This window comes from Mytilus galloprovincialis, chromosome 10, assembly GCF_965363235.1.
Source record: "Mytilus galloprovincialis chromosome 10, xbMytGall1.hap1.1, whole genome shotgun sequence".
In the NCBI taxonomy this organism is placed as follows: domain Eukaryota; kingdom Metazoa; phylum Mollusca; class Bivalvia; order Mytilida; family Mytilidae; genus Mytilus; species Mytilus galloprovincialis.
Window position 1 is genome coordinate 42,719,140 of NC_134847.1, and position 23,882 is coordinate 42,743,021.

At 32.2% G+C, this 23,882-nt stretch overlaps 1 protein-coding gene and 1 long non-coding RNA gene across 2 annotated transcripts; one reads left to right on the forward strand and one right to left on the reverse strand.

Annotated features, from left to right (window-relative positions):
* The first annotated feature begins 6,876 nt into the window (after positions 1-6,876).
* Positions 6,877-8,608, forward strand: LOC143049173 (uncharacterized). Its single transcript, XR_012970103.1, has 3 exons — positions 6,877-6,967; positions 7,761-7,775; positions 8,473-8,608. It is a non-coding gene; the product is annotated as an uncharacterized LOC143049173 (long non-coding RNA).
* A 1,374-nt stretch (positions 8,609-9,982) lies between these two features.
* On the reverse strand, positions 9,983-21,674 carry LOC143049174 (epithelial sodium channel subunit alpha-like). The gene is made up of 6 exons (XM_076222907.1): positions 21,613-21,674; positions 19,361-19,463; positions 14,069-14,132; positions 13,643-13,753; positions 11,742-11,817; positions 9,983-10,195 (listed from the first exon to the last, which is right to left on the reverse strand). The coding sequence occupies exons 4-6, from the start codon at positions 13,735-13,737 to the stop codon at positions 10,004-10,006; spliced, it is 363 nt and encodes a 120-aa protein (XP_076079022.1). The 5' UTR covers positions 13,738-13,753; positions 14,069-14,132; positions 19,361-19,463; positions 21,613-21,674; the 3' UTR covers positions 9,983-10,003.
* Positions 21,675-23,882: the final 2,208 nt, after the last annotated feature.

A 23,882-nucleotide genomic window follows, 5' to 3' on the forward strand; every position in this document is an offset into this window, starting at 1 on the left:
CCGAGTTCGTCACGACTGCGTCCCAATTCTACCGAATGTAATCCGACAGAGATCAGACAGTGACCATGAACCGACGCTGACGGAAGTTATCCGTTCGAAAACTGTCGGCATACTCGGGATGATCATGTACTGTCGGAACATAATCCTATCACTGTCCGCTCTATCGTATTGCAATCGGCTTTATCGCGTCTCAGTCGTATTGTATTCTGTAATTGTCGGCACTCTGACGTGGGTATTATTTATGAATTTCGTATTAATAACGGGACTGTTCCGGAACGGTTTCAATAAAGACGGTTCGCAATCGACAAGATCTGGATGCAATTTGGACTCAATCGGTAAAAAAAATAGCAAAAAAATTTCTCCATATCATTCTCGTTCCACTGGACACCGTCCAGAAAACACTGAACATTGTTCGGATTTTGATCTGATACATCAGAATCTGTCACGACATAGTCACGCTTGTAATCCGACTAGATAAAATCGGTTGAGTTTCCCCGAATGTTACGGGAAGCACCTAACTGTCGGGGTGCTTAGCCGAACTATCCGGACCATTCTCGACCTGTAGGAATCTGTTACGAACTTAAACGACTGCGTTCAGACAATGATAGGACATTCCAGATAATTGAGGATAGTAATCCGACTTTTTCACTTTTAGTGTCTTATCGCTGTCTGATCTCAAACGAGAGCAACAATCGACAATGTGTGAACCCCGCATAACGCTTTTTTCGACGCACGGGTCAACTCCACCGTAGCGAATCACATGACTTTGACATAATCAATAATATATTACAGTAAATACGAGCGAAAAATATCTTTATGCATAAAGAATTGTCGCATAAAAATTAAATACACGAATTCTAGTCTGGTTAATCATTTGACACACAAAAAAAGTGCAAGCAAAAGCCCCCTCTGGATCCGCCACTGTAAGCACAAATTTATAGGAAAAAATGCTGTAACAGAAAGGAGATTTCATGAGAAATGACCTTGAAATAACTTATTGAAACCGAGATAATTACATAGAAGAAATACATTCAATATTGTAACGTGACCGAGGGGGGAAAAGGGGGGGGGGGGCGACACCGACACAGACGGACGGACATAACCATACCGTTTCATTCATAAATACAATTGTTATGAAGTCTTTACAGCAACAGGATGACTTATTTTCTGGTTTGAATAGTTTTGTGTCGGAATCTTCTTAGAGCTTACTATTCGGTATGGATTTTCTGTATGATGACTTATGGTTGCTTTCATCCGTCATTCACTCTGGTTGATAGTTGTCTCGTATGCAATCATACCACATATTTTTTATTTTAGATTTCTGTTATTCTCTGTATAAACGATCAAGCTATTCATTCTGAGTATATAAAATAAACGAATATTAATTATATTATGTCATTTTGATGTTACCTTGTAATTATCGCGGGATTGAAACTTAAACGTGCATAGGATTTCGAGACGGTGACCTTTAATAATTCACATCTATACAAACTGGACCCCTGTTGTGTTCACCTCGAAGTGCGAAGCTACATGTATAGAACATCTTCTGACATCAGACTCGGACTTCTCTTGAACTGAATTTTAATGTGCTTATTGTTATGCGTTTACTTTTCTACATTGGCTAGAGGTATAGGGGGAGGATTGAGATCTCACAAACATGTTTAACCCCGCCGCATTTTTGCGCCTGTCCCAAGTCAAGAGCCTCTGGCCTTTGTTAGTCTTGTATTATTTTAATTTTAGTTTCTTGTGTACAATTTGGAAATTAGTATGGCGTTCATTATCACTGAACTAGTATATATTTGTTTAGGGGCCAACTGAAGGACGCCTCCGGGTGCGGGTTGTTGTCTCTTTGGCACATTCCCCATTTCCATTCTCAATTTTATGGAAAGGCGGACTAGTTTAACATCTATAAGTCATTTTGTTTCTTATGGATAGTTGTTTCTTGCGAAATATAGCTTTTTATTCGTTTTCTCGTCCTGAATACGCTATAACTATTTGCTATCATAAGTTCCAAACACTGACCAGTCGATAAAATGCAACTGTACTATTTGTCTAAGGTTTTACACGAATTTGCGACGAAGCATATGGTATAATATTCATTGAATATTCTTTTCTTAGTATAATTGAGATTTTTTTTTCCCAGTTTAATATTAATATTTCTTATAAAATGTGATATATATGAATTATCGAAAATTCATACACTAAATATGACTTTTTGTCCTTACTGACACTAAAGTACAATTTTTTAGATGATTTGTTGTAAAATTTCATATTACTGTAAGTCATGAGTACAATTGATTAGGAAAGGAAAACTCTATGTCGTGTACAAACGGAATGGAACACGGAAAAAAAATATTCTTTATATATATCTGGACACATTCGTTGTTTCAAAAGAGTTTTGATTCAATATTTGTAGGTACTTTTTTATTGCAAATTTTAAGACAAAGCTGGAATATCTTCACTATATTATTAATGGTTTTCTAAAATGCATTCATCGGCAACATTTAGGGCTGAATATTAATTTCTAGTTATGGGAATTTGTTAAAAGATCACAAGTTTTTAGAAACATCATCATAATCTATTATTTTAACCCCCCCCCCCCCCCCAAAAAAAAAAATAAAATAATACCATTGATGATGATGGAAGCTTTTGAAGACCTTGACTGGCTATACAGCCCTTACATACATGTATCAACAGATATGCTATGCTTATTCAAATTAGTTTTAAACGTCAAAGTACGTGACAGTTTTTATTAACGGTTTCAGTAACTGAAAAAGCAACTGTCAGTGAATAAATAGGAAACTTGTACTGGTTTTGTGTTGTTTTTTTTGTTTTATTTTTTGCACAACACATATATAAAAAAGATGTGGTATGATTGCAATGAGATAACTCTCCACAAGAGATCAAATGACACAGAAATTTTAACAAATTTATATATAAAGGTCACTGTGCGGCCATCAACAGTGAGCAAAGCCCTTACCGCATTGTCAGCTCCCTGTGATTATTTTCTTGTGCTTTTTCATTCTTGTGGCTTTTTTCCTGTGCCTTTATTATCTAGGGACTTTGTGACTTTTTTCCCGGGACTTTATTCCTGTGACTTTTTTTCCGTTTAACGTTCTCTTAACAGGTATCACGTTATAACTACACTGTTATTGTCAGATTAACTGAAAGCTTAAACATTTCAAATAAAGGAAATAAAAATACTGAATTATATTTCTGAACAAATTTTAAACACTAAAAAAATTCAAGATCCATGTAAATATATAATTATCTTTATCAGTCTCATTTGCTAAAAATAAAAGTTCCATTTGATGATTGGCAGTAGCATTATTATCTGTTGAACAACTAAGTGTGAAATGTCTGGCAAGTTTTCAAAAGATGTCCTGCAGAGTACGCCCGCTGGTTATTTGGATTGATTAAAAAATGTATTCAAAGCTCGAAAACGTTGTCACAACTGTAATTTATACACATCTGTTGCAATAAAATGTTTAAGTAATTTTAGCTTTACAGAAATATATTATTGTCAATAGTCCACTAAACTTAAACACAAGGTTGCATATACATGTTTCATATGCATGATATTTATAATATGCAAATAAAAAAATATTTTTCCTACTACAGTAAGATTACAGCTGGGAACAGTATATTATGTTCCTGATTACAGTAACTGTATTTAAAAAAATATAAATCTAGCTTGTTTTATTTTTTAAGATGAAACCCAGACTTACTGAAATATTGTTCCTATGTTTTAAGCAATCGTAGATACATTTTATTCAGCATTTACTTTTAATTATTTAAAATAGAAAGAAGACTATTTACAAACTACCATACTACAATTTTTTACATTCGTTTTATTGTAAATTAGTTAGACAACCATATCTGCAACTCGGCATATCCAGTAATTAAGCCATGTGTAGAGTTCACTTTAAAATAGGAATATTTCTAAACATCCTTTTTACAAAATATACATAATGAACCCGTGAATACATTTAATCTCAATTGAAAGTAAAATATAATATGTCCATGTCTCAACAAGTTTTTAATGACTATACTGTGAACAAAAAAGTTTTAACAAGATTTCACATCATTTAATTAAAAAAAGACGTTCTATTTAGACCCGAACCAGTGACCATTACATGTATGTGGTGATTGTCGGTTTTTTTTAATAAAGAACAAATACATTTGATGATGTGATTATAAAATACGAAATTTATCTGTGAAACGAACCTTTCGTTTTAGACTGATATAATCGCTCACAAACGCTGTAAACGTTCTTAAACGAAATAATCAGTTTCACAATTTACCGAACAACACGCTTGTTATCATGCTACATTTTGTATGTCGTGTATAAACGTAATGGAACACGGAATGAACTTAAACGAAATGAACGAAATGAATAGAATGAATGACACGCAAACGGAATGAACGAATCACGCAAACGGAACGAATGAAAAACGAAGCGAAAACGGAAAAACGGGAAACTTGAGTGGTTCAGTAGCTGTAGTATAATGTTAAAATTCAAGGGACACACATACCTTTCTGTTTTCTATGAACCCATCGATTACTTATTTGGGCTGAATGTTCGACCTTACATTGCAGGTGTTACTGAATTTCCATGCCAATTCCCTTGTCAATGGCGCAATAAAACATTTCATAAATTTGAAACAACATATGAACAGGCATGGACGTTTAGTGCTGATGGTAAAACTAGCATGTTAGGAGACTCTGAAGGTCGTCAAAATTTCAGATGTTATCAAATAACAGAACGATTCCTTATTTTGAGGTTTGTTAATGTTAAAATTGCATGTACAATGTACCTTGTTGTCAAAATTAGTTTCAGTAATTCATTTAATGAATTACTTTTAGACTTGGAAATATGAATTAAAAATCCCAAAATTAGATGCACTGCATGATGCCGTTTTTTATTATAAAAAAAATGTCGACGCATTAGTTGTTTAACATTATAGTTCCTTTTGGTTAGAGCAATGTATACAAAAAGAGGACACAACTTGAATAGAAACAGTTATTAAGTTGAAAATATCATTATATAGAAAAAGAGACACTTCAGTTTTTAAAACGGGAAACAGGAGAAGAGACAAGATACAACTTACAAGACAGTGCACGAGAACTAAACTAACATAATTGCTTTTCGTATTTGATACAAGATTGTACGCGTTCTTGGTTCTCTTTGTACTGCATTTTTGTCATGTAATGTTGTCATTTTATTGGTATACTTAACATTGACAAACAAACGCGAGGTTTGGCTAGCCACAAAACCAGATTAAAACCACCATTTGATTTTATTGTCTCCTGATAATTGTCAATACCTTCTTCTAATTCGAGAAACGACAATTGTGAAAAAAGGTTTTAATATCGGGCACTTATATAATTAATACTCATGTAATTATAAGAATCAAATTGCATTGTTCTAATTAGGATTAAAGTAGGTCAACGTAACTAGCATTTAATAAAAATATGAATAATTGTTTATTCAAATATTGAATTTATACTTTGACAAAATTTAACTACTGATTTCTGCATTTTTTCAGACGTAAGGATCGTGACTTTTTAAAGTGTTTTGCGATCTTTTATGACCCTGCAATTCCTCTTGAGATTACAGCAGGCGGTTGGATTTAGTTTAATATGGTGTTCATCGCATTCTTAAAGTCCCATATTCTATAAACGGAAATTCCAGTTATTGGCATATCCGTACAATTGCTACATGTATATTGTAAAATATAATACAAACATGTATGATTTCATTATAATTCTGTCGAGATTCCCATATCCCTGAATATAACGATAGAATCATTTCTCCAAAAAATGAAACCTGTATCTGACAATTATATTATACTAACTTAACTTTCATGAGGAGCACATATGACTAATATCAAAATTTTGTCATTTTGTTCAAGCTTACACATTTTGTGTTATATTTTTTTTTTCAAACTAATGAGGTGTGTGTTCTTTAGAGAAAAAAAATTAAGCAAAGTGCAAATTAAGCACTTAAAATATGCAACTTGCATTATTGTGTAAAAAATGTAACATGATTGGAATAGAATGTTTTATATATCACCAATTGTGGTAATTCAAATTGTCTGTAAATTCTGTTTATTTGTAATAATTCAATTGTGGATGTAACGCTTCTAAACTGATTGGCTGACAGTGTTTTGTCTATTAGACCATTGACATAATTTAGTCATGTCAACGTGACGTTACAAGCGGTTTTTTTTTTCTCATTCTCATGATTAACTTCGGCTTAAAATGGAATTTAGAATTTAAATTGACTATAATATTTGTTTAACCTATTCGAAATAACACAAAAAAATGTTGTTCACACTTTAAAACAACTTTAAAATTCAGTGTGCACCACATTTTTGTTGTTATTTCGTCATAGACAGAAACAAATATTATAGTCATTCATTAAGTATCAAACGAACAGACTATCGTCTATTCATTAATTTTTGGTACTTGCCATGACTTTTGTTCTTTTAGTATTGCTGAAGTATTTAAGTTCTGTTTATAGGTCAATACCAATTTCAAACGTTTCGATTGAATGATGCTTTCATAACGCGCAGTTATGTCATGCATATTTAGAGCGACAGCATATTAAATGAATGAAACACTGAATAGATACATATGAATGAAAATTATATATAGATAAAAGGTATATCATGCAAAGTATGTGTGGTATTGTTTATAATAGATATAGGAAGATGTGATGTGAGTGCCAATGAGACAACTCTCCATCCAAATAACAAGTTATGAAAGTAAACCATTATAGGTATGTTTAGGTTCATTTTGAAGAAATCTAGAGACAAACCAAAAATTGATCAGCAATGCAGTAAATGTTCTTGAAACGTTTGTACTTTTTCAAATAACTTTTATTCTACCAATAAGACAGGTGCATTTACTGATTTATGTCCATTTTGTAAAGTGCCAGATTGGTTGTTTTTGTGGACAGCTGGTAAGCACAATTATTTTGAAATAAAAGAATATAAACCTTTTATCGAGGTCCTTTTAACGTTTTTCTTATATCCTCTGGTTTTATCACGTGTAACAATATAGTATTATCACGGCTGTGCTTTTCGATATTTTACAACATGTAATTAAAAAAATCCCTTAGACATTGTTAGACAATCTCTTCATGGCCTCATCTTCTGAATGTCTAAATAATTCATGTAGACTACGTTATTTTTTTTTTAAATTTCACTACAAAAGAGGGACGAAAGATATCAGAAGGACAGTCATTAACTGAAAATAAACTTACAACGCAATGGCTGAAAATGAAAAAGGCAAACAGACAAACAATAGTACACATGAAAAAAATATAAACTAAAAATGATAAGCAACACGAACCCCACAAAAACTAGGGGTGATCTCAAATGCTCCGGAAGGGTAAGCAGATCCTGCTCCACATGTGGCACCCGTCGTATTGCGCATGTTATACAAAATCCGGTAAATAGTCTAATTCGGTAGGTCACTTTTATGAAAGGGAAGGCGATTGTTGTTACGACGTAAGGAACATATCCGATATCATCTGTGAAACGGTTATAAAAATTGCACTAACTAAGCAGTCTGACAGAGAAACAAACCACCGTAACTGCTTTGAGACAATAAAACTGAAGTGGCTTATTGTTTAATACTCAATAACTTGATAAAGAACATACAATGGAAGTATTAGAAGTCCAAAGAAAATGTTGCTTGATTACTAACTTAATAAAAACCAATCGATTGATTTGTTTAAAACTCTTTTTCAGACCCAGGACCACCGTGTAAGTTTTAAACACCATTATTGTTTTGTTGCTTTTAATGAAAACAAAAAAGTGCTTATAATCTTTATATAAATAAAACAAGATATGGTATGATTGCCAATGAGACAACTCTCCACAACAAACCAAAATGACACAGAAATTAACAAATATATGTCATCGTACGGCCTTCAACAATGAGCAAATCCCATAAGCATAGGTATCTATAAAAGGCCCCAAAATGAAAACAAAAACTTTGTTTTATTATCATTTAATTTATTATTACCATTATGATAAGCATAATGGTAACAATATCATACGTATAGTGATAACGTTAACATAAGCATATAATGAAATTAATATAAAGATAATGAAAAAATCATTATAAGCATAATGATAAAATTGTCATAAGCAAAATGATAAAATAAGTATAAGAATAATACTACTATCAGTATACGCATAATTATGTTATTCGTGTGAGCGCAGAGATATAATCACAATCACGCAAAACCGAGTTTTATGATAACAATTGTCATTTTCCCTACTTGGTACAAGACAGTTGAAGAAAAAACATGTGGATTGAACCCGGTTTTGTGGCTGACCAAACCTTCCGCTGTTATGGCAATGTTAGATATAACACTAAAATGACAACATTTCATAACAAGACTTACAATGTATTACACGATATGAACATTGATCTACCTTTCCGATGTACTTTCAGCTACCCCGCTCCCTCTGTCGCTAGACTGTAATAGACCATTATCATGTTCCCCGCCTGGTGTAGTTTGTAATATGAGTGACACCATCCCAAAAAAATCCCACTAACAACTGAACCAACAACTGAACCAACAACTACACATAGCCACTGTGGAAAGAAAAAGCATGCATCCATTATATTAGACATAAATTCGTTGAATGTGTCTCCTATAAGTTTAATATACAAATAAAGATTGATTTCTCACTTATTTATTTATCTATTTCTTTATTTAGGGAATGTAACAAAATAGGAATGTAAATCACAATGTGACTAACAAATACAAATATTTTACGAATGGCATATACGACCAACGTAGTAAAGAAATCAAACGTAGATAGTTTCCCCCTTTTTAAGAAGAAAAAGAAAAAAAACGGTTTAATTTTAGGATTACATATTTCTTAAATTGTTTATGTGATGTTTAATACTTCCCTTATACTAAAGCAGCACGAAAGGAAATAAAAATGTGGTTATTTTAGTACGATTTTACAGTTGTGAAACTAGTTTTCCTTCAAACTAAGCGCATCTAGTGTGGTAAATAAACTCTTCATAGATACCAGGACTAAATTTTGTATATACGCCATACGCGCGTTTCGTCTAAAAAAGACTCATCAGTGACGCTCGAATCCAAAAAAAGTTAAAAAGGCCAAATAAAGTACGAAGTTGAAGAGCATTGAGGACCAACAATACAGTGTTCGTGTCCCACATATCTTCCTGTAATCTAAATGGAATGTTTACAACTGGACTAATATCATTCAGTCATTTTATAATAATTATTTTATTGATTATCTTAATTTACATTGGAGAAGAAACAATTGGAACCGTCTACGTTATAGCAAGTCATCATGCATATCAAATATTTTGTAGGAAAAGATATCTGTTAAACAAAACGTACAATTTTGAAAATATATAAATATATATGATATGTTCTTCCCGTATATTCTTGGTGCCAGGATATTGATTAGGCGTATTGCGTCTCTTTGTTTATTCCACATTGGCTTAAGGCACAAAGAGAGTGGTGAGATCCCACATGACATATTAAATTTCCCTATCCTTCGTAAGTCTTGTGTGATTTTTAAATCGTGTTTCATTTTAAGGTTTCGAAGTTAAGTAATGGCATTCATTTCGCAGAATAAATATACATTATTATCACATTTTTAAGAACTACCATGGCGTCTTTTGACAGAAAATGTTATTCAATGAAGTTTGTTGAATAATTCTAACCTAAAACTGACGACAATACAATAACAAAAACAATTCAAATTCGCTAACTGTGTTCTAAGTACCCACAGTTATCAAAACGATACAGCAATCTGTATAAATCTAAAAGTCCAAGTCCATGATTATACAAATCTTTAGACCGACTTATAATAGACGTATGTTATCAGTTAAGTCCTGGTTTTCTCTTACTATTGGTGACTTGATGATTTGCTATATTACTCTTCCCTTCGACATATTCGAAAGGTTATTTATCAAAGCAAAATGTGTGTTTCTTTCGTTAGAGATCAATTATAGTAGTTTCTACAGTGTCATTTATGATGACATTAGTTTGCGTCTCTGTGACCGTTTTATGTCTCTTCATACTTCTCAGGAGAAAGAAACACAATTCTAGCAATTCTCCGATGCTAATGGCAGACATTCCAATCCACAGTCCAAGAGATCCTCCAATATTTGATAGAAAACTTTCAAACTGCAATCAATAAACATTTAGAAATATAACAGCAACCCATCAAAATACTATTACGGAATCTAGACAGTTGTTAAACTTGGGGTATTATTGTCTTCATGAAACAGCAGGCAACGAATATCAAACTTTCCTTTTGAAAACTTCCCTTAGTAGTAAAACACGAACTTAAACATGATGAACTTCATAGACATGAATTAATGATTATCAAGTTGCTACTAGTATATTATGCAATTGAACTTTGTAGAATTCATATAAAAAAGAAGATGTGGTATGATTGCCAATGGGACAACTATCCACAGAAGACCAAAATAACACAGACATTAACAACTATAAGTCACCGTACGGCCTTCAACAATGAGCAAAGCCCATACCGCATAGTGAGCTATAAAATGACCATTTTCTAATTCATATCATAGAATATACTGATATTTAACATAATAACGACGTGGTCAATGAAGTCAACGAATATCTGACTGCCTTTAACTATTCTGGTAGTTTATTGTTAAACAGAAACCAATTATGTGATTAATGTTTATCATATTATTATATATACAGGAACTTACAAATTGAGAGTTTAAATAGTTGTAGTATCATGAGTATGAATCAATATGTTTGTTATATCACGTCCAGAGGGGTATATTAAAAGCTACTTGGAATAATAAATATACGATTGTCATGGCAACATAAACTCAAACCTATCAATCCGTCATATTCCTGACCTGGTACAGACATTTTATAATGCAGAAAATGGTGGAATAGACCTGGTTTTATAGCTAGCTAAACCTCTCACCTGTTGAGTGTTGCTTCTGAGAAGCTATTTGACTTAATAGCTTAATTCAAAGAGGCGAAAAAGAAATATTTCCTTTGAATGTTTTACGGACGTATATTGAGTTGTTTAATCGTTATAGAAGTAACTTATCACCAAAGTTTTATTAACAACGCGGTACACATTGGGTAAAATGTGAAGTATAGAATCTGTTCATCCTACAACAAATCACGCCTGGTGTTAAGTAGGGTATGTTTGCTCGGTCTTTTGGGTTTCTGTGTATATTTGGTGATTGTTTTTTGTTTTGTTTATATTTTTCTCCCTTTACATTGTCCTAATAGGGTCGGGTTGTTTTTACATTTTCGCTTTTGTCATATACTTTTTGTATACTTCATATCTTATTTTAACTTCAGTCTAGGTGTTCCCCACTCGATTTGTGTTCTTGAAATTTATTGAGAGATATGAAAGGGTACTAAGGAGATGGCATGAGTTATGAAATATTCCTGTTTAAGCTCCCCGTTGGTACATTAAGACATTAATAATAAATCTAAGGTGCCCTCAGACAAAGTTTACGTTAGTGGAATTCATCTACATGTAATTTACTTTTTTAGGTTCCTATTGCTCTTGGCGTTTCTACGCATTTATAAATCCCTTGATCCTGGCTTTAGACAGATCCTGATGATTATAAAACTAGGAAAGCCTTTATACCTCAACAAGGTTATAAATTGTTGTGTGTATTCTCTACCATAACAACAACTCAACAAATAAGCACAAATATCGTACCGTGATTGAAGGTATTTCTTCTGTTACTTCCTCATATAGCGACGAAAAGTATATACTTATTTGCAACAAACTGTTTCTACAGAACAAAATATTACATATTAGGCCATGTTCACACCAAACGCTATGTACAGTAAGCATGTTTAAAATTAGTTTAATGAAATGTGCACTGGTTTTCCATCAAATTTGTCTACATCTTTACACCTGGTGTAATAACCTGTTTTTATAACCTTTACATGAGATTTGTTCTCACTTATAAAATATTTGTCATGCAAATGTTCGTTAAATGGATTTGAATTTAAATTTCCTGGACAACTTTTGCAGCAGTTTTGAAAGTTATTTTAATTTCATATTTCGCATATACATGTAGGATAAAACGATAATAAAATTGAGAATGGAAATAGGGAATGTGCCAAAGAGACAACAACCCGACCATAGAGCAAACAACAGCAGAAGGTCACCAACAGGTCTTCAATGCAACGAGAAATTCTCGCACCCGGAGGCGTCCTTCAGCTGGCCCCTAAACAAATATATACTAGTTCAGTGATAATGAACACCATACTAAACTCCAAATTGTACACAAGAAACTAAAAGTTAAAATAATACAAGACTAACAAAGGCCAGAGGCTCCTGACTTGGGACAGGCGTAAAAATGCAACGGAATTAAACATGTTTGTGAGATCTAATAACCTGTTTTTATAATCTGCACAAAAGATTTCACACTTGTTAACTATATGTCATATAAATGGTCGTTATATGGAATAGAATTCAAATTTCCCGGACATCTTTTGTAACAGTTTTGAAAGCCATTTTGATGATTTGCACTACATCAAATATACTAAAGGAGCTATCATTTGATTGTTAGTGGGGGTTGGATGCAAATTGAAAAAAAGAAGGCACAACAGTTTTTTTTTTTAGCAACGTGACAAAGAAAAGTCAGGATGCAGAACCGAATTTAAAAATGCAGCATACTCACAGACGAAGAAGAAGGATTGAGATAAATTTACAGCTCGTACATTGCAAATTAATGCTTTTTTTTTATTTCTTATTGCATTTTACTTTATCTGAGATACTAACCAAACAAAACTATTCATTGCACACTCATTTAAGTAATATATTAATGAGTGAATCGATCGAATAAAGACCAGTGTCAAATATTTCTTTGTACGCTTAGTCTATGGGAACTTTACCTTAGTCGCTAATCCAAAACGAAACTAGCATGTAAACAATGATCACGTATACATATATAACTATATATTAATGTTGTACATTCATCTTAATAGGCATTAAAAGAAACCATCAAATAAATACTGTAGGTAAAACAAGAAGATATTGCATGATTGTCCATTGCCATAAATACCGATCATTCACTAATTGACGCGGGAGAAAAAAAAGAACGAGCTAGCCGTAAAAATAGGGTTAATCAATCATTTTCTACATAAGAAAATGTGTGAATCAAGTCAGGAATATTACAGCTGTTTTCAATTCGTTTGATGAGTTTTAGTTAATGATATTGCAAGTGACTTTCTGTTTTGAATTTTCCTCTGAGTTCGGTATTGTTTTTCAAATGTCTCATATTAAATGTTTGAAAAGTAGTTTTCAGTAAAAGTCAATCATGAATAATTACTCATTGACAACCAACATTAGATAGCAACTTGTCTAATACTTAGTCCGTTTCTGTGTGTGTTACATTTTAATGTTGTGTCGTTGTTCTCCTCTTATATTTAATGCGTTTCCCTCAGTTTTAGTTTGTTACCCGGCCCGATTTTGTTTTTTGTCCATGGATTTATGAGTTTTGAACAGCGGTAAACTACTGTTGCCTTTATATAAGAAATAGGCCAAACAATTTTATATTTATTAGTGAGAAAATATACGATATAAAGTTATGAAAGTATGTAATCTACCTTGAATTTGCGTAAGATAGTCCTTTACTTTTCAATATTTTTTCAAGTAAATCTTCATAGTTTTCTGCTGGCCATCTGGTTGTCGAAATTGTCATTGCGTGCCTTTTTTCACTACAATTTTTGAAAGTATTTACATAAATTCAAAGAAAACGAGAAAAAAACCGAAATTATTTAAAACAAGAATATTACGTTGGCTTCGGTAATTGCTTCACATTTATTTTCTCATCATATATATCGTCCTATATATTATTACAGTAATTAAATTCCAAATAATAATTTTATCAAAAAACACATATTTGTATCCAAACAAACGAAAGAAATGCGTTCTGCATAAATGGAAAATATACTGACTGAAAAACATGTGAATCCTTAAATAAATTCATTGATTCATCTTTTTGTATTGTTTGTTTAAAGTCTCCTATTTACCTGCAAGGATTAAGGCATTTGCATCCAGTCACGTTTCCATGGACATTTTCTATACAATCAAAGTCTGAAAAACAACATAATTTGAAAAGAGAAGCTTTTCGAAAACTAACAAATAGTTTTAAAGTTTACGAGTCTGCTAGTTTACATGTTATTATTTTAAGGTTAGCTTTACAATAATTCATATTAATTTAACAATCTAGTTTATTATTGAGGAAGTAAAAATCTGCATGTAAACCTCACTAATTGATATCGATACTTAAACAATACTTGTACTGTATGTGTTTGGTATGTTAAAAGAAATGACAATCAAGAAAAGGATAATCAATCGGCTTTTCATAACTGTAATTGACACTGATAGACGTCTATTGAAAGACCCATTATTGTTTGTCAATATTTCAAGATAAATGTATGGTCTTTATTTTCTTTCATATCCGAGTTTCCCTCACTTAGTAGGAAAGTTTATGTATTTACGCGAACTTTCCAAATACACATGTATTGTAATTTTTGTTTTATCTTTAACAAATTCCTTTTCCATAAGCTTTTTTCGGCAACTGCTTCCTGAATCTATTTTCATATTTCGTCAAATTTCTTCGAGAACTATAAACGACTGAAAAAAGTGGAAATGTCGAAAAGCCAGGTTATAGCTTTTTATTTGTTCGATTTTAGTTTTTTGAAAACTTTCTGAAAACAAATGGCTCCGTTTATTTCACAAAACTCTCCTTTTAGCCTAAACGAAACAGTTGAATAGTATTTCCATATCTTGGCAATTATTCAAAATGTCTTCTGATTTTAACGGTATTCTTTGGTTTCCTACTGTGTGTATTTCGTTCAATATTAATCATATCCGTGTTATGGTAACCTATGGAACGTCAAGACTGCCTTATATTGATGATCAGCATAATATACTGGTGCCAAACCATATGCAGTGGTCATAACTGTATATGCAGTGCTCACAACATTACATGAAGTGGTCACACGATTATATGCAGTGCTCACAACATTATATGCAGTGCTCACAACATTATATGCAGTGCTCATACCATTATATGCAGTTTTCACAACATTATATGCAGTGGTCCCAACATTGTATTCAGTGGTCACAACATTATACGTTTTTTGTTGATGAAGGAGATGATCAGTGATGGTGATGATGATGATTGATGTATGAGATGGTGTTGGTTTAGATTCGGTAAACTTCGGATTTTTTTTTATCCGAAATTACCGAATACAGTTATAATTGATAATGCCCCGCAAACAAATTAAAAAAGTTATTGAAGTCATGTTATCAATGCAAATTGATTGCAAGCTTAAAAACCCGCCTGCTATTGTATGCAAATTGGCAGACATAATTTTATTAATTCATGGAAAGTTCAATCTGGGGAAATGATGAAGCTAAGTGTTGAATGAATGGACAAGTTCTGTTCTTCGTAAGAAATACGCATGGCATAATGTAAGTTAAATAATGAAAAAAGTTACTGAAATACGAAAGAAATTTGTATGATATATGCTTCGCGTTCATTTCCTACTGAAGGTCTTTAGCAAGGTGCCACTTTATAGTGAGTACTCAGTCTAAAAAAGCTTAAATACATTTTCAAGAAAATAGTCAGCTTTCTTTAAGACCTGAGTCCCATGTTACATATTACGCTAACTTGTATATGTCATGATAGAGTTATTATTTGGCATTGTTTTTCTGAAGTTTGCATTTTTACATGATAATACTAACAGATATGAAAAATGCAGTTTAAAGCTTTTCATTGTAGGTGTTTAACATAACTTAACATCAATTATTCCATTTTTTACCAGCTTTAAACCACGCCAAGCAGTTTGTCTTATATGATCAGCAGCCTTATATCAAAAATTAACTTTCAGAACAAAAACTTTACTTTTACTAGACCCATTTTCATTTATAATTTTCTTCTCCTCGGAAAACGGAATTTGTAGGAGTGGATAAAACGTTAACTTCGTTTGTTCGTAAGTCTATCATGCACGGTTAATATATACAATAAGAGGTATGATTGCCAATGAAACAACTCTCAACAAGAGACCAAATGACACAAACATTAACACCTATAGCTCACAGGATGGCCTTCAACAATAAGCAAAGCCCATACCGCATAGTCAGCTATAGAAAGCCCCGAAATGACAAACGTAAAACATTTCAATCGAGAAAACTAACGGCCCAATTTATGTAACAAAACATGCAACACATCAACAAACAACAACCACTGAAAGACAGGTTCTTGACTTTGGAAAGAGACATACATACAGAATGTGGCGGGTTTAAACCAACCCTTCCTCTAACCTGGGATTGTGGTGTAACAGAACAACATAAAAACGAACTATCAAAATCAGTTAAAAAAGGTTTAACTCATCAGATGGATACAATAATAAATAACAAAAATATAGAGTGGACGTGGCTGTGGACTTGTATATCACAACAAGGAAAAGACACACATTACTATCCAGAGGGTACTCTCAGTTACTGAGTGCTAATTCAAAGCTCAAAACAACTAATATAAAAATCATGCATCTTAGTTTTGCATTTAGCATGTTTAGGTAAAATTTTAAACAAAAACAAAAAACGATTTACTATTATTGGATAGTAACGATTGTCCATGAAATTAGCTAAAGTAATTCTGGTTAAGTTTTGCAATAAGATATAAAATCTAATCAACTACCAGTCATAGAAGAATGATATCTTTTAGATCGCAGATCTTTGATAACAAAGGACCATGAAAACAAATTGGTCGCCTCGACCTCTATTTTGCGCACGAATGATTCTAATTAAAATTTGTAATAAGGTCCAGATGATAGCAACAACACATGAAAGAGGAAAGATATTTGTTACTGAGCGCTTCTTTGATTTTATTGAAGGTCTGCACCATTTTTTTGTCATAATAACAGAAGAACAAAACAAACGACAATCGTTATTATGTCAATATATAATTGTTATATAATTATATTAATGGAGAACAAGTAGTATTGTTTTAATGTGAATTATTCTCGTTGTTGTTATTGGCGTTCTAATTCTTCTTACATCAAAGCTTGTCTGTCGTCTGAGGATTTCTGTTATTTTTGCTAAAAAATGTTTTTTTCATATCCCATGTTAGGATCAATGTCAGAGGTTGAAAATTACATATCTGAATATATTTTGTTATCTGGAATCGTTATTTTTACGGTGGATCTTGAGGGCTTACGATACAGATACAGGGAAGAATTGTTATTTTCGCAAAGTCAAACTATGATGTATCCATGTTATCGTGAAAGGATTCAGTTTTCGATTGATTTTTTATCATACAAAATTATCTAACTTTAAAACGAGTCCATGAACCCCTCTTTATTAAAATGCCATTTGGTTTGAAAACGTCAGTTGTGCAATTTTTAAAAATTTACAAATAAACAGAAAAAATGAAATTTCTTTTCTACATTCGTGAACATTTGATAAATATGAGTTATTTTAAAAACAAATTGCACAGAATTAAAGGTCATTTGTATAAAACAAAATTTACAAATAATCTAACAAAAACAGCTTGTGTTTATCTTTTTTTAAAACAAAAAAGTTATGTATTTCTGACTCACGGAAAAATACGTCCACAAATCCGAATGTTTAGCAAATATATAAAATTTGGACCTCATTTTATTAAAAAAAGTAGCACAAAACGGTATATTTTTTTATTACATATTTGATATTTAATCAGGCAAAAAATAGCCTATGTTCAAATTGTTAGCAAAATTTCAATATGGGATCAAAACTGTATCGTATGCCCTTAATTGTTTCTGTGGGGATTGTTTCTCCTGTATGTGGATCACTCACGGGGTAAAAATTGAAAAATTGTCGAAACTTATTGGATTTTATGTAAAGCATAGTCCGAATTTTATACTTAACTGATTACAATTCACAAAATTGTTATTTTGCACTAAAAATTGCTGTGCCATACTTTTGTTTTTAAATAAGATTGAAAATCGTCTTGTTTAAGGAAAATTCTATTTCAAATAACAACGCTGATCAATATAAATAAAACAAAATCCAAAATACAATGAACAGATATTTGGTTCTCCTTGAAAAATACCTGGGTATGACATATCTTCATTGCAGTCTCAAGTAAATAACATATCTTTTAAGAGTTAAATGATCAATAATGCACAATTATATATGTGTATACATATGTATATGTTTTTTAATACTTAAAATATACAAATATTAAGTTGTGAATATGATGAAACTGATCATCAAAATAAGATCAAAATATGTTAAAAATGCCCTTGTGTGGAATAAATTTGTCGTAAATCGATCACACGTCCTAATTTCTTTATTTCAATCAGAGTTTTAAATATTGTATATTGCCTTAATGATAACATGACTTAAATAACTGTGTAAATCTGTTTGCTGGGCATTACTAATTATGAATTCGGCAATTTCCGCTAAAAATAATCCGAAGTTTACTGAATCTGAACCACCACCATCACATACATCATCATCATCACTCATCATCACCTTTATCAATAAAAACGTATAATGTTGTGACAACTGCATATAATGTTGGGACCACTGCTTATAATGTTGTGAGCACTGCATTTAATGTTGTGAGAACTGAATTTAATGTTGTAAGCACTGCATATAATTGTGTGACAACTGCATATAATGGTGGGAGCATTTCATATAATGTTGTGGGCACTACATATAATGGTGTGACCACTGCATATAATGTTGTGACCACTGCATATAATGCTGATCATCAAAAAAAGCAGTCATGGTGTCCCATAGTGACCACTGGTTTACTAATTAGTTAGTATCGACACCAAACGTGTCGACAAGGTTTTAAATGCACTGGTTGATCTACCCTGAGTAACATTCCTATATTCTTTATAGAAGAAACAACGGAACAAATGTCATAGACATTCTTAATGTTCGGCTATTTATTACTTCAATAAGTAGGGGCCTCCTAAGTAGTTACTACTGTAATCACTAGCCAGTGACATCTGAGGTTATAAGTTCGAACCCCGCTTGTGCAGGTACACTCGACTCCAATCTTAATTGACTAGGATTGTCAGTTTTCCTATCGAAGGTTGTTGGTTTTGTCAGGGCACTCCGGCTTCCTCCACCAATAACAACTAGCCACCACGGAATAGCCTAAATGCGGTTTTTAAAAGTGGCGTTAAAACACCAAAAACAAATAAAATAATAATAAATAATACTTCAATAAAATACATTGCACAATTGGAAGGTGTCAATTATATTGAAAATGTATTTGTTAACAGATTGTGACATGTTTAATCATTAAAGATCGATACCTTGACTTGTACATGTGTATAGATCAGTTTTGCCATTAGGAAAGGTCAGCAGACAGTTGCACTTTTCTTTTACATTCCTTTCAACACATTCCTCGAAACACGCCTGGACAAAGTATATTACTGTTGGGTGCATTACACTAGTTATGAATAAACAATTTTGTCTGAACATGTAATAATAATATCTATTATGTTATAATATTCCTAATTGTTTTGTCGTCAACAAAAAGTAAATATGTGGCTCAATATCATGTGAGTCAAAAAAAATTAAACAAAACAAACAACGTGTATGCAAAAACAGAAAACATACAGAATTTTGTGTCTTCAATTCTCTTCAAATTCCCACTTTCTTAGGGTTTTTTTTTACTTTTTTGATTCGATAGTTTCTGGTGAGTCATTAGAATACGAAAAGCGCGTCTTAAGTTAACAATGTAACCCTGATATTTATAAGAAGTCAGTGTTCGTCCAGCATCAGTTTTCTCAAATATCCCCAGATCGAGAACACATTGATGGTAATATAATAGGTGGGTTCGCAAGGTGGACAGTCAAGACAAAGTGCGGGGAATATGTATTGCATCTAGAAATTACTAGTAAACAAAAGTAACGACACATTCGTTGGAACTCCAATTTATAATAAAATATAATACATAGGAAAACATTTTAATCTTCCTATGGAAAACATTCATTTCACAATCAAATGCATAGGATTAAAAGAGTTTGACCAAATTTGAAAGTGAGAAAATTCCGTGTTATTGAACACAGAGGTAATTTCTTTGGTGGTGGAAAATGATGACAAAAGTTGGCACTTACTTTAAAAAAATAAGAGTTAAATATTCAAGTACATGCAAGCTAGGCATTCATAATTTTGATCAGACTAAACTTTGAATAAGTTTAAAGTTTTATATTCTAATATTGATGTTTTATTGAAATACGATTTTTGAAATAACAAAAATTTTTAAAAATAATTCGGGTGTTTGCCTTTAATTAAATGGTTTGATAAGAAAATAACACTCGGTAACATGTGTAAGTATCAAAGCAATTGGGGAATTACATAACCTCGTACAGTGTATTCAAGTTCGTTTATCTTTCGATATATTCAATATATATATATGGAAAATGCGTTGTCTTATATCGTTTCTTTCGGTGACTAGTATTTGAAGACCAATGGAACAAACCATCAAGGAACCGTTCAGAAAGTGTTGTTAATTTTTGCAAACATTTAGATTCGGTGACTCTAATCATCAATAGGGTGTCAGATTTAAAATCCCTTTCCGATAGGAATTGTGCAAACGTATACATCCCGTACAGTTAAATGAACGACCAGCATAAGCAACTGTTTAAATTTACTACCGAAACATGAAATAGTCAAATAATTACCACTTTTCTTTTCCATAGTCCACCTTTCCTTTGTACTGTTTCAAAAATGTCGACATTTACGGGTACACATTAAATGGACATGTTACATAGATCAAACAAAGCATATTGCCCACATGTTTATGTTGTTTTGGATTCCATAACACCCTTATTTGACACGATTTTGCAAACAATGACATGTCTTTACACGAGAAATTCGTGTTTAGAATATAGTGAGTTGTTGCAATAGTGCTTAACGTACAAAGAGCATGATACTCTCTTTATGACGTGGCTGCGATCTTGTACATCTTGTACATCCAGCCCCACTGTGTCAATTTTACTATCGGTTGGCGTAAGCCAAATCATGATATCATATCTATATTTCCTAGTTTTATTGATATGATTTTACCACATTGACAATTTATTTAATTTTTCAAAAGTATCTTTTATCTGTGGTGAAAATATTGAATACAAATCAATAACTGATGATATATGTGTTCATGTTGTAAATATTTTTCATTAACTGAGGACCATTCATTTGCCATTTTGTGGATATTTTATCTCCTTGCTTTGCTGTGCTACACCGATCCGAGAAAATACAAAATGATAATAGCCCTTCCCCCTTTTACAAATAATGACATATAACCTCTATCGGTCACATTTCTGTCCAGATTTTGACATTTCTGAAAGTGATTTGACGTTTTGTGAAATGTTGAAAAGGGGATTACAAATATAAATCTATGATATTGTTTATCACCCTTAACCTTGTGTGTTTCTTGAAAGACTTTACTGATTACAAAAACAATTGTATGTAACACTGCCGGTATGTCAAAATCATCTCATCATAATATCCCTTGCCGCCATGAGTTAACATAACAATATCACAAAAATAACTGACTTACATTAATGTTACTGAATTTGTTGCTTTCATCACAAACTGTTGTACCAGGAATTCTTTCAATTTTTTTCTTTAGAAAAAATAAACCAACGTAGTTTGATTATTTTCTTTCTGAATTGGCAACATGTTGGTTACGATTGGAGGACTTGCTTTTCAACATAACATATCTAGCATTTTATTTGGAAAATCGATGCTACTCGTCTCGACGCTTGTTCATTTTTTTTATAAATAGAGAGAATTTCAGCTTCCGAATTGTTACTTCCCATTTGTATGTAGCAGTATTACAGCAGTGCCTGAGTATACATATCACAGTTGATGCGATATTTCAGAACTTTTGCTCTTCACAAGGAAGGTATTAAACCAAGATTTCCAAGTAGTAAGTTTTGAAATCATCCCTTTGCAAATTTAATAACGCCAAAACGAGATGGTTCAACGTTATGAAATATCAGTTTCACAGATGACGATGGATATGTTCCAATTCATGTTACTACAATTTCGACCCGTTTTGTAAATGTGACCTTCCAAATTAAACATATTACCGAGTTCATACTAACATGAGCTACACGACGGAAAACACATGTGGATCAGGATGTGCTCGTTAGTTTGTTATGTGTATTTGCTTTGTCTGTAGGTGTTTTTCCTAATTTTTGTAGCCATGGTGTTGTCAGAAAAACAAGAATATCCCAGTATTTGAATTCACAATTCTCTTTAATACGCATTGCGTACAAAGAATAACAATACGAAAAAAAAAGACTTTATATGTCAATGTGTCACCTCATATTTCCAACAACTATGAAATATGTCTATATATGGATTAGAACATAGCATTGACTTATTCTTACCTGAATTAAAGAAATGTCAGTTCTAAATCCAGTAGCAACAGAGATACCATTGTTTTCTAAATAAGGCTGAGAACCATGTTCATGAATCGACAATCTTATTCCAGCTTCTGAAGATATGAATGGAACGTAATCGCTCTGATTTACATTGATTATCAGCTGTAAAGCTTAAAATATATACAAAAAAATCAATTTGTAGCTTTAGATAATTTTCTATACCATTCTTTTTTTAATAACAATTCAAAATCATGTCATTACAATTTTACACCAACTAAAAGTAATTAAATATAAACAAGTTATTCAGATCTTGCCAGGAGTGCTTGTATGGCCACAATAATATGGAAAAAAAAATATAAAAAATATGGTCTTTTCGTCGTCTGGAATTTTCTTTTTTTTTATTAAGACTGTGTTAGATATGTTACAAAAACATATTTACCAAATAGTGGCCCTGCACGTTTCGTGATCATTGGTTCCGGTGGGAATCTGTAGCACATGCCATAGTACTTGTCAAAAAATGGAACAAATACGCTGAAATAAAATAAGTTTATTTTAAAACCTAACACATAAATGAACTAGTTCTACTATTTAAAGCGGTTAATTTGAAAGATAACATATCTATATATATGATTCGATAACAAAAAGTTCTCAATCCAAAACTATACTATCTTTACTTTGTTTAGTTGGTTCCAGATCTTTTTCATTTTTTCTAAGAGCATATGAAGGCGTCAATAGCATACAGTTGTTCAAAAGTCATCAATCGATTGAAAGAAAACAAATCCGGGTTACAAACTAAAACCGAAGGAAACACGTCAACTATAAGAGGACAACTAAAATGAACAAAAACACATGCCAACATACATAGAAACGAACTATTTAATAAGTGACACATTCCTGACTTGGTACAGGGCATTTTAAGAAGACAATGTTGCTTTTATGGCAATTTTAAAATATATCGTGCGCGAAAATGGCAACACCACGTGGCAGAAATACTGCACGATTACACGCATGAACTGACAACCCACTGAAGTATCAGCACTTATTTGATGAAAGCAATGTCTGCGACGTTTTTTCTCTTAAAGAAATCTAATTAATTGGAACAGATGAAAATATGACATATCTGTTTTCATATCAGATGTATTATCAGCCGTCTGTGATATGAAAAATGTCATGTTGTAATTTTATTTTTTGTCAATTTTACTTTGACAAAATATAAGTATAGAATAAAAATCTATTTAAAAAATTAAAATCTCCACACGTAATGTTTAGTGCAAGACAACTTCATACTAGCCGATCAATATATCTAGTTATATTAAAGAAATATTTAATCGTAAAATTTGCAGACGCACTTGTATTGTCTAGATATTTCACACTTATGTGTTTGATCTGACAATTTTGTTGTCGCCTTCTCCCCTTAACACCTTAACCCCACCCAACA

What these genes read in the sequence shown, in the direction of transcription:
- LOC143049174 (XM_076222907.1), bottom strand. Translation starts at nt 13,737, where the DNA reads ATGACAATTTCGACAACCAGATGGCCAGCAGAAAACTATGAAGATTTA. An exon ending in CTATCTTACGCAAATTCAAG is followed by an intron (nt 11,818 to 13,642) that starts GTAGATTACATA and finishes TTTGTTCTGTAG; the next exon opens with AAACAGTTTGTTGCAAATAA. An exon ending in AAGAAATACCTTCAATCACG is followed by an intron (nt 10,196 to 11,741) that starts GTACGATATTTG and finishes TATTGATTGCAG; the next exon opens with TTTGAAAGTTTTCTATCAAA.